This window comes from Gracilinanus agilis, chromosome 2 (assembly GCF_016433145.1).
Source record: "Gracilinanus agilis isolate LMUSP501 chromosome 2, AgileGrace, whole genome shotgun sequence".
Lineage (NCBI taxonomy): Eukaryota > Metazoa > Chordata > Mammalia > Didelphimorphia > Didelphidae > Gracilinanus > Gracilinanus agilis.
The window spans coordinates 59,802,494-59,814,840 of NC_058131.1; the positions used below are offsets into that span (position 1 = coordinate 59,802,494).

General features: G+C 46.7%; 1 protein-coding gene across 1 annotated transcript in view; it reads left to right on the forward strand.

Moving 5' to 3' along the window:
- The first annotated feature begins 487 nt into the window (after positions 1 to 487).
- The window catches only part of KCNG4 (potassium voltage-gated channel modifier subfamily G member 4), a 50,931-nt gene continuing 39,071 nt past the window's right edge, over positions 488 to 12,347 (forward strand). Inside the window, 5 exon segments of the mRNA XM_044659409.1 lie at positions 488 to 642; positions 1,009 to 1,128; positions 1,272 to 1,508; positions 2,319 to 2,500; positions 6,213 to 7,006. Coding sequence (XP_044515344.1) covers positions 488 to 642; positions 1,009 to 1,128; positions 1,272 to 1,508; positions 2,319 to 2,500; positions 6,213 to 7,006 — 1,488 coding nt within the window.

Genomic DNA, 12,347 nt, shown 5'->3' on the forward strand with positions numbered 1-12,347 from the left:
AGAGAGAGAGAGAGAGAGAGAGAGAGAGAGAGAGAGAGAGAGAGAGAGAGAGAGAGAGAGAGAGAGAGAGAATGTAGGACTCAGCACACAGTAGGCTGGCAAACAATTACATTTGTTCCTTGGGCTAGACCTGTGATTTCATTGATATGGTGAAAGAGCTCCCTCTACCAAGGCCAATGAGCAACTGTACCACAAGTTAGTCTTTAAGACTAATGAAGCAAAGCCCAGAATGCTGAGAGGCCATTCAATTCGCCCAGGGTCACCCAGCCAACACGAGTCAAAGGTGGGAACTGAACCCGAGTCTCTGAGTCCCAGGCCACGCTCTATCACTCCACATCTCGCCTAGAACAGTTAAGCCCGCACTGAGTTCAAAGCATCGCACTGTCCGTAAGACTGTGGCTAAGTCATCACTTGGAGATCAGAGCTGTGAGGACGGCAGGCAGAGCGGAGCGAGACAGAGAGAGCCTCAGCTGGTGACCATGTGCGGATGCCCCTTGGAGGGAGCCGCGCTGCCGCTGCCACCAGCCAGCTCCAGCCCTGTCCTCTCGATCCTGACCTCATAGCCAGCCCAGACCACGGCTTGGACAGGTCTCTCACTCTAGATTTCTCGGTCACTGTCAGTGACACTCTCACGGCGCTGTGGTAAGAATATAAGATCTGGAGCTGGGGAGCCGCTAGGGCAGCTGGCTGGCACGGGGGTAGAGTATGGAGCCCGGGGTCAGAAAGACTCTCTCCCTGAGCTCAAATTGGGTTGGGCCTCAGACACTTACTGAGTGACCCTGGCCAAGTCATTTCACCTTGTTCACTTCCATTTTCTTACCTATAAAATGGGTGAGAAGGAAATGGCAAACCACTCCAGTATCTTTGCCAAGAAACCCCAAAATGGGTCACCAATTTGTGTCCCAATAGGAGCCCATGATCCGACACATGGGGTCCAGAAGGCCTGGGTTCTAGTCATGGCTAGTTAGTTCTGTCATGACTTATCTAATCCCATGACCTTGAAAAAAGCCTCATTTGCAGAACAGAGCCAGCGGCCGTACATCCCGGGTCTGACGGCCAGAGACTGTCTGGAGCACCTCTCCAGGGCCCTCCCAGAGCGGAAGATCTGCGCTTTCACCCCGCTCGGCCGTAAGTCAGCCAGAGCTGAAGGAGAAGCAAAGTTATTTCTGTAGCTTCTCAAAAGCACCCAGTCATGCTACCATTAGTCAAAGTTACCAGAAAGAACTCCGGCTATGAAAAGTGACAGCTGGCCGTCTGCTAGCATCCTGCAGCCCAGAAGGTTACAGCCGGGAGGGACCAAGAGGTCACCCAGGACAGGCTTCCCCCTTGCCGTCCCTCGTCCCCGCGGCACCAGCCCGGAGGGGGGCCGAGATCTCTCTCAGCCGCCGGCCGGTCCATCCTCCCCTGAATGGCAGTCACTCGTGCAACATCTCTGAGGAGAGGCGAGCGGCCAGCCTCTGTCCGAGGAGCGCCCGGGAGAGGGGATCTACTGGCTATGGCCAGGGGCAGCCCATCCATCTCGCTGAGAGGGAGCTTTGCTGACATCCGAGCCCCAGAGTGCCCTGGCAGCTTCTACCCAGGACTCTTAGCTCTACTCTCTGGGACCGAGCAAACAAGGCAGATAACTCTTCTACCTGAAGACCTTTCAAATGCTTAAAGGCAGCCACCCTGCCATGCTGTCACACACACACACACACATTCTCACACACACACACACACACACATTCTCACACACACACACACACACACACACACACATTCTCACACTCACACACTCACACACATTCTCACACTCTCACACACACACATTCTCACACACACACACTCACACACATTCTCACACTCACACACATTCTCACACTCACACACACTCACACACATTCTCACACTCTCACACACACATTCTCACACTCATACACACTCACACACATTCTCACACTTACATATATGCAGTCACACACTCACACTCACACACATACACTCACTCACACATTCACACCACTTACACTCTCACACACTCACACACATACACTCAGTCAACACACTCACACACTCTCACACTCACACCCACACATGCACACTCTCACACACATACACACACTCTCACACCCACACACATACACACTCTCTCACACACATACTCACACACTCACACACCCACACTCACACATACCCACACATGCACACTCTCACACTCACACACATACCCACACATGCACAGTCTCACACATTCTCTCACACCCACACACACACACACTCACACCACTTACACTCTTACACACTCACACTCACCACTACCAGGTTTTTCCTTTTCCCAGGCTAAACCATTCCGTCCCCATCCTGGAATCCTCCACCTCCGGCTTCTTTCAAGATTCAGTTCCAATGTCACCTGCCGGAGGCACTTCTGTGGCCCACCACCTGCCAGTGCCTTCTCAGAGATTATTCTCCCTCTCCTCTTACCTGGACCTAGTCATTGGCATGTTGTCTCCCCTATTAGAATGTGAGTTTCTTGAGGGGATTTTGGCATCTCTGGCACTTACATGGAGCCTGGCACAGAGTCATAAATATTTAATCAATGTTTGTGACCAAATAATCTGAGCTACTTCAACGGATCCTCATAGGGCACAGTCGCTTGAAAGAAGGAGGAAACTGAGGCCAAGGGACCAGAAGTGACTTCCCCAAGGTCATATAGTAAGTCAACAGCAAAGCAGGGACTAGAACCCAGGACTCCTGAGGCCTGATCCAACCCTCTTCTCCCAGCACCTTGCTGTGTCTAATGCTTACAAATTATTATTACTTCTAAGTTCTCTTTTGGCCGAGGAGGGGAGGGCATCTCTCTGCTCTCCTGCCTGGCAGTTGGCATTGCTGCTGCTGCTGGTGCTGCTGCTTGCTGGATGGTTGGATGGCTGATGGAGAGATTATTCCTAAGCCCTTCCCATTCTCTCCCCCCTCCTCTGCCAGGACCACACTGACTGTCCCTCCGGGAGTCAGAGCTGAGTGAAGAAGCAGGGCAGGTTCTGCTGGCTCACTGAGCTCCTCATCAGGAAGCCCAGGCAGCCAGTCCCCTTCCAAGGGGGCACCTGCAGGTCCCTTTGCAGGCTCTGCCCCCCACCCCAGTTCCTCATCTAGAGCTTTCTGAGGGGCCGAAATGAATGGACTTCTCCTCCCTGGAAGAGCAAAGACAAGGCAGAGAGACTGAAACTTAGCTGCCCAGAAATGGCTTTTCTTCTCCCCCAGCACCCCCAAGCCTTCCCTCTTTACTACTTACCTCCATGGCTATTCCCTGGGAAATGAGGCGTGGGCTCTCTTCTCAGGGGGGCGGCTGAGCACCTGGAAACAACCCCTCCCCTCCTCAGGATGGTGAGTCAAACTTTGGGGGAAGTTGCTGTTTGCCCGTAAGGACGATAGGGATGGCTGATGGGGTTGGCTTAGCCAAACAAGTAGTTAAAAATCCAGGTGTGGGAATATCGTTCCCGATGGGCACCTTTTCCAGATGTTCCAAAGGGAACCACAGCTGGCTTGGCTTTCCAGATTGGGCAGGGGGTGGGGAGGGAGGGCCGAATAAGAAGGGTGTCAATAAATGGAGGCGGAATTTCCAGGTGGAGTTTCTGCAGTGAATGTGGGATGGCCAGCCTTAACTGATGAGTCAGGGGCCACTGGGGGCTCCCCTGCTAGTTTGCTGCCTGGCCTTGGGCAAGCCTCTTTGGGCTTCAATTCCCTCCTCTGCACAGTGAAAGGGATGGATAGATTAGCTCTTGTTCTCTGGTTCTTTCTAGCTTTCCGACTCTGCATGAGAACACACTTCTCCTGTGCGAGCGTGTTCACCTGCATTTAGTTATTGGCTATAAAATATGGATGTGGCGATAAAAGCAGGGTATCGAGAGAAAATGTAGAACAAGGAAGCATGAAATGCAAGGGCCGGAATGGAGCTGCTCCATGTCAACTAGAAATCCAGCTGCTGCTGGAAAGGAGAGCAACTTCTATCTGCCTTGAGCTCCACAGCTTCCTTCTCTACTGAGGTGCATTTTGGGGCCTGAGCTTGTGGGCAGTTTTACAAATAATGCTGGCTTGGAAGGATATCCCAGAACGTGGGCTCAGGGCTCCAGAGACGGTGTATAAAACTGGAAACAAAGCTGCATGCTGAATGACAATGTAGTGCACTCATACTGAGTCAACAAGGTAAAATCGGAGCTGAAAGGGACCTCTGAGATTATCCCAAAACACCCAAAAGCCATTTGTGAAATGCCCACTAGGTGCTGGGCACTGTGCTAAGCATCTCCCTTGTGACTGATAAAGAGAGAAACTGAGGCCCAGAGAAACAACGTGACCTGTCCAAGGTCACGTAGTTGGGGGTTGGCAGAGATGGGAAGCAGTTAAAGGAAGACTAAATGGAAGTGGACACAGTGGAAATGTCAGGGACGTGTCCACCCCACTGGAAAAGTTAACGAGTATTCAACTTTAATTCTCTGCTTGCCTTTAACAGATGCTAGTGATGTTAGGATGGTCAGTGCCATAGGATCAGGGGACTGGAGCTAGAAGGAACCTTAGCGACCAAGTCCAACCCATTCATTGACAGATGAGGAAACTGAGGCCCAAGCTATTACAGGTAGAAGTTAGCAGGGCTGGGATTCAGGTGCAAGTCTTCTGAGTGCAAAGCCTGTGCTTTCTCCCATCCTGTATTCCACCCACCTATAATGTACTCCCCCAATCTCTTTGCTGCTCTGGATCCTTCATATCCCCAAAGGGCCTCCAGTTCGAGTCTTAACTTTTACTAAAAAAAAATCCTCCATGATGACCTCTAGTCCACAGTGAGTCCATCCTTCTCTGAAGTTCTATGGCAATCTTTAGCGCAGAATCTTAGAGTGGCCAGGGTGAAACATGGAATGTCAGCACTGGAAGGGACTACAGACCTAGAAAGGACCTCGCCCCAAGCTACAAAGGAGGAAACTGAGGTCCCTAGGGATCAAGAGACTTCCCTTGAGATGTGAGGTGACTCCAAAGACTCCAAATTCTGTCTCTCTCCAAAAAGGCCTTAGACACCATGGTGTCCAACCCTGTCCTTCCCCCCCTCAATATTACAGAGGAGGAAGCTTAGGACTCCAGAGGTTGTGGAGACTGATGGAGAGCAAGGATAGACTTAAAGTACATTTTGTTCAGGGCCATTAAAAGCAAGCATTAAGCATGGCTTTTGTATGAAACAAGCAGCCTCATTTTTCTGACTGGCTAGGAATCATAGCAGCATAGAGGCTAGAAGGGACCCTAGAAGACAGAAAATCCAACTCAGTCCTTTTAAAGATGAGAGATTAAATGATTTGTCCAAAGTCACACAGTGAAAAGGTAGCAGAACCAGGATTTGAGGAGCCTGCAAGTCTGAGAAGGTGGCAGCATATTGGAGAGCAAGAAAGAATGCAGAGATTATCAGAGGAGCTGGATTTGAATCCTGGCATCGCATTACTACTTTTATAGCCTTGGCTAAGTCACTTAACTATCTCTAAGTCTTAGTTTCCTCATCTTTAAAATAAAGAGGTTTAGACTAGATGCCTCTGAGGTCCCTTCCAGCTTGAGATCTAGGAAGCCTGTCAAATCTGCCCCCTTGAGGCTTTAGTTTCCTCATGTAATGAAGAGGGGTAGGGAAGACTAGTTAGCTTCTCAAGTTCTCTTCCAACTCCTAAATCTATAGTCTTAAGAAATATCGTCCAAGCATAATTAATTCTCTCTCTCTCTCTCTCTCTCTCTCTCTCTCTCTCTCTCTCTCTCTCTCTCCCCTCTCCCCTTTCTCCCTTCTTCTCCTTTCCTCTCTCCTCTCCTTCACTCTCTTCCTCACCTCTCTCCCTCTCTTTCTCTTCCTTGCCTCCTCCTCTCTCTTTTCTCACTCTCCCCTCCTTCCTTCCCTCTCTCTTCTTTATTTATCTTTGTCCCTTTCTCTCTCTCCTTTTTTCTCCATCTCTTTCTAACCCCCCTCTATGTGTGTATCTGTCTCCCCCTTTCTTTCCTCTCTCTCTCTCTCTCACTCTCTCGCTCTCTCTATCTGCCATCATATCCTCTCCCCTCTCTCTCCCCTCTTCTCTCCCTATCTCTTTCATTCTCTCTTTCTACCCCCACTTTTCTTTCACTCCTTTCTTTCTCTTTCACTATCTCTCTTTGTACCTACCCCTACCTCTTTCCCTTCTTTCATTCTCTCTGCCCACTCCCTTTTTTCCTTTGGACCACAGACAAACCCAGTATAATCGAGCTGAGCTCCCTCAAGACTCCCTCAGAGATGCCTATGCTTTCCAGAGGTAAGAGTGGCGAGAGTGACCACCGCTATGCTTCCTGTAGCACTCTGGACCAGGTCTCCCCCAGTCCAGTCAAGGCTCGTTCCATCAAAGGACTTTATTACCAAAGGGCCCGGAAGGTGGTCCATCCAGACCAGTTCCTGACAGTTGATCTTAAAAGGGAGATCATCGTCAATGTTGGTGGGAACAAGTACCTCCTCCCCTGGAGCACGCTAGATGAGTTCCCCCTGACCCGACTGAGCAAGCTGAAATTCTGCAGGAACCATGAGGAGATCGCCCAGCTCTGCGACGACTATGACGAAGACAGCCAGGAGTTTTTCTTCGACAGGAGTCCCAGTGCTTTTGGGATGATCGTCAGCTTTTTGGCAGCTGGGAAACTCGTGCTTTTACGAGAGATGTGTGCCTTGTCCTTTAAGGAGGAGCTGAGGTACTGGGGGGTCGAGGAGTCCAACCTTGAAAAATGCTGCTTGAGAAAGCTCAGACAGAAGCTGGAAGAGTTGGCCGAGATGCAGAAGGACGAGGATCTGCACAGGCAGAAGGAGACCACCAGCGTCTCCACGGAGGAGACTCGATGGGGGCTTTTTATGAGCCATCTCAGGGATATGGTAGAAAACCCTCAATCGGGGCTCCCCGGCAAAGTGTTTGCCTGCCTCTCCGTCCTCTTTGTGGCCACCACAGCTATAAGCCTCTGTGTCAGCACCATGCCTGACTTAAGGGCTGAAGAAGACAGGGTAAGTAAGGCCCTTTCGCCTCTTCATCATCAAACTTTGTGCAAAGCCCAGATATTAGGAAAACAGGCTTGTTTGGCACACACGCCGTGTGGTCAGAGCAGATCTACTTAGAACTTAGAGAAATCGAGAACCTCAAACAATAGTTTCCCTAAGTTCCTGAGGAGGTATATATAGAATCATAAAGTGATGGAATGACAGCACTAATGGTAGAGCTTGAAGGAACCTTAGAACATAGACTGTCAGAGCTAGAAAGGATCTTAGAACATAGAATGTCAGCACTGGAAGGGACATTAGAACACAGAATGTCTGGAAAGGAGATTAGAATATAGAATGGTAGAGCCTGAAGGAACCTTAGAACACAGAATGTCTGGAAAGGAGATTAGAATACAGAATGTCAGAGCTAGAAGGAACCTTAGAACACAGAATGTCAGAGCTAGAGGAAATCTTAGAACCTAGAATGTCAGCACTGGAAAGGACATTAGAACACAGAATGCAAGCATTGGAAAGGAGATTAGAATGCAGAATGTTAGAGCCTGAAGGAACACAGAATGTCAACACTGCAATGTCATAATTGGAAGAACATTTGGACACAGAATGTCAGAGCTAGAAGGGATCTTAGAACATAGAATGTCAGAGATAGAGGGGCTTTAGGATATAGTCTGCTAAACTGGAAGGAATCTTAGCCCACAAAAATTCAGAACTGGAAGAGATCTTAGACTAAAGAATATTAGAACTGGAGAGAACCTAATCAGCCAATCAACAAGCTTTTATTCACAGTGTCAGGCTCCTTAGAATGTAGAAAGTCAAAGCTGGAAGAGATCTTAGAGCAATGAATAATAGAAGACTGATGGTCAGAGTTGGAAGGGGCCTTTGGACACAGAATATCAGACCTAGGAGGGGACTTGGAATATAGACTCTCAGAACTGGAAGAGACATTAGGACACAAAATGTTAGGATTGAAAGGGCTCTTGGGAAAAGAAGCTTAGAAGGGACCTTATAGCCCAGAATGTCAGAGCTAGAAGAGAACCTGGAGATCATCTGTTTTATCTCTCTTCATTTTGCATATGAAGAAATTAAGTCCAAAGAAGGAAGTGATTTGCCCCAACATCACTTATCAAGTAAATGCTATGTTGGGACTAGAACCCAGTTCTTTCCCACAACAGTGCCCTTTCATTAGAATATAAGTTCTCTTCTAGTCCATACTGTGTCATTTAGGGGTTTATCTCTCCAGTAGCACCTCACACAGTGTCTGGCACATAGTAGGAACTTAATCGATTCTTGCCAATTGATAGGTTGACTTCTATCTATAAACAAGTTTTCACTCCACTAGATATCATGTGATTCAAGATACTGCCTGACACATTCTAATTTGAATTCATAAAAGATATTCACAAACAAAAGAAAACCCACACAATTTATCATACTATTCATCAAACCAAAGAACTTTCTTTAGGAAAAGTAACTATGCCACTGAGACAATTTGTTTGGTCAAGAATGACATATTGTTTTTCTATTTTTAAAAGGTTATCTTCATTAAAGGCTGTTATGGAGGAGAAATTCAATAAAGGAAAAGATGGATAGACTGCAGAAAATCAGACCCTGGGATGGTATATCACTTGTGGAAGGTCATCCAACTAATTAGCCACAAAGCCAAGATTAGAACTCGGCTTTCCTGGCACCCATTCCCAGGGTTCATTCTATCACTCTACAGCTAGTTGCCTCAGCCTAAGCTTCCAAAATAGAATATCCTCATGACTATTACAAAGTACATAAACAAAACTAGCTAAATTCTACAGTTCAGAGTTCCCAGTACTATAAACCGAACATTATATCAAAAAAATCAATAGAATTGGGCAAACTAAAATTTAAATTCTTAAATGCTGTGCAACTTTGGGCAAGTCTCTGCCCCTCTCTGGGCATTAGTCTCTAATGTCTCTCCCAGCTTTGACATTCTATGTCCTAATATCCCTTTTCTTTATGGACTTTGTTGCTTTTCTGAAAAAAAGAAAAAGTTACGTCCATAGAGTTCTTAAGATCAGGGGTGGGAGGGGTGGTACTAAAACTAGACCTGGAAAGGATCTCAGAGGCCAGCTAGTCCATGCTCCTCATTTTATGGATGAAGAAACTCAGGCCAAAGGACATGAAGTGACTTGCTCAAGGGGTCACAGATAATAAACTTCAGAGGTGGCATTTGAACCAGGCTCCTCTAACTCCAAAGGCAGTCTCTGGACTCCATCTAAGAAAACCATTTTCATATTGCTGCAGAGACAGACAGAGATGGAGTGGGGAGGGAAAGAGGCATACAGAGAGAGGAAAGCAGTGACAGAGGGAGAGGGAGAAGGAAAAGAGAGAAAGAGGAAGTGAGGCAGAGACAAAGGAAAGGAGAGAGAAAGAGAGAGAGAGAAAGAGAGAGAGAGAGAGGGAGGGAGAGCTGCCATATCTATGTCATTGTTCAGATAGGAATTTAGAGCTGAGAATGTAATTTATAACTTGAAATAAACTAAATGTGGTGCAACATTCTGAGAGTTAAAGGCAACTGGATTCTTCACAACCATCTCCTTAAATGGGCATAGAAAAATCAGATACCCTCCTTGCACTCCATATTCTCTTTCCAATGTCAATTTTCAAGAAAAACCCCAGAGATTGCTTGCTGAATCCATTGAAAATCAGCTTGAAGTTCTGGTACTCTTAGATTAATTCCATATTGATCCTTATGATTATTTCCAATTTCTATAGTATAATAGCAAAAGAGTTTGAGAGAGAAAACACTGAGCTTGGGGTAAGGAAGGCTCTTACCAATATACTTCCAAACTGTATCACAATGTGGAGGGGGGGTCCCTTAATTTCTCTGGATCTTAAGCTCAGCCCCCTAGGAATTATCTACTAAGTCATAAATAGGTTTTATTCTCTATCAGTGAAGAAAACTCTCACACCAGGAGTTCCTCCATGCTGATGAAGTCACATTTCCTTCAGGTATTTATATGTGGTCCTTGGCCCTTGGGATCATAGACACCATCTAGTTAGTCTAAACCCCTCATTTAACTGAGGAGGCAATAGAGGACCCAGGAGGAGGAGGAGGAGCTTGTCCAGTGTTATTTGAAGTGGGTAGTAGAAGAACCAGGGTTCAAATTCACATTGTAAATCCATGGATTTTTAGAGTTGGAAAGAACCTTAGAAATGGTCATGTCCAACCTCCTTATCTCATAGAAAGGAGAAACTGAGGCCCAGGAAAGAAAAGTAAGGATTTCTCTAACACTAAGCCCAATACTCTTATTACTTCAACCAAGTCCTTTCTGCCTTTTAAATTCATTGTTTATTGGGTTATTTATTATTGGCATGGATGGGAAGATATGAGTCAGAAGACCAGAGTTTGAGACCCAATTCTGCCACTTATTATCCGTGTGATCTTAGGCAAGCCACTTACCTTTCTCAGTCTCAGTTTGTTCATCTGTAAAATGAGAGAATTTGGGGCATCTAGTAGATTGGCCACCAAGCTTGGAGTTGAGAGGACCCGGTCCAAATCTGGCCTCAGACACTTCCTAGCTGTGTAAACCTGGGCAAGTCTCTTAATCCCAATTGCCTAACCCTTACCACTCTTCTGTCTTAGAATTAACATTAAGACAGAAGGTAAGCATTTATCAAAATTAAGGGGTTCCATTAGATGACGATGAGCATTTATTCAGCATTTGAAGTTTTGTAGAGTACTTTACACATGTTCTTATTTGGTCCTCCCAACAAACTTGGGAGCCAAGTGCTGTTATTATTTCTATTTTACAGAGGAGGAAACTGAGGCTGAGACCTTGAGACTGAGAATTGTCTAGGGTCACATAACTAGTAAGTGCCTGAGGGGGGATTTGAACTGCAGGTCTTCCTTGCTCAGTTAGGGGGCTTCTCGCCCCAAATCTAGGCACCTGCTAGAAAGAAGATTATGAAAGCTCCAAGGAAGGTCCCTTACATAGCTGAAAGCTTTGATGCCCCAGCTCCTTTTTACAAAGGAAGAAACTGCAGTACAGAGCAGTCAGGTGATTCTTACAAGGTCACAGAACACAGTCACGCAGTGGTACTCCGGATTCGGAGCTCAGACTCTGCCGGGCCAGAGAGCACCGAGCCCTGCTCCCCCGCCTCCTGCAAAATTCAAAGGAAGCCTCTCTTGGGAAGATGCCCTGCACTGACCGTTTTCAAAGCAGCCCCATGACTCGTCTCAAAAACGAATTAATTCTCTTGCAAATCTCGCCTTTGGAACCTGAAACAAGTAGATTTCCATTCATGCCCAGACAGCAGAGGAAGCTCCTTCTTCCTTAGAGGCCGGGGATCTTTACCTGAGGGCCAGAGACAACAGAATCCCTGATTGGGATGGGAGGGCAGATAAGGACAAAGCAGTACCCCAACCAGGTAGCCCGTCTCTGACACTTGGTACCTGCGTGACTCTGGGCAAGTCCCATCGCCTCTTGGGGCCTCAGTTTCTCCATCCAATAAATCAAGGGGTTGGACTAGATGGCTTCTGAGGTCCCCCACTAGCTCCATATCTAAGCTCCTCTGGTCCTATGGCACTGGGAGAACAGCAGGATGCTGTGTCCGTGATACACACAAGACAGCATCCAAATGGGAGCTGAATTAAGCTTTTCCCATTCATCGCATTTCGTTCTGCAACTCAAAACTCTTCCGTGACTCCCTCTGACTAAAGGATGAAATCCAGGCAGCCTATTAGCATGGCATTTAAGACCCCTCTCAATCAGGTCCCAACTTACCTTTCCAGACATGTATGTATGTATATACACACACACATATATATACACACACATATATGTAAGTGTATTGTGAACATATTTACATGTGTGTGTGTACATTTTTTCATTCCACTCTATCCTCTTCCCTAAATAGGGAATCACTCCTAGAAGACTCCTAGCTTTTTATTTAAATGAACTTCTTCCTCTTTTCTCTACTTTATCTAAATCGAAATCATACTTATCTTCAAGGTAAAGGCCAGCCTAGGTGTCATAGTGGATAGCACACGGGACCTGGAATCAGGAAGATCTAAGTTCAATTCCTACCTCAGATACTAACAAGCTGTATGACCCTGAGCAAGTCACTTAATTTCTCTTTGCCTCAGCTTTCTCATCCATAAAATCAAAATAATAATAGCACCTATACTCCAGAGTTGTTAAGGGGATCAAATGAAATATTTGTAAAGCACCTAGCACAGTGCCTGATTCTCAGTAGGTAAGTGCTTAATAAATGTTTCTTCTTCCCTTCCTTCCTCCCTCCATTCTTCTATCCCCTCATCCCTCCTTTCTATTTTTCCTTACCTTCTTCTTTCCTTCCTTCTTTCTATCCTTCTCTC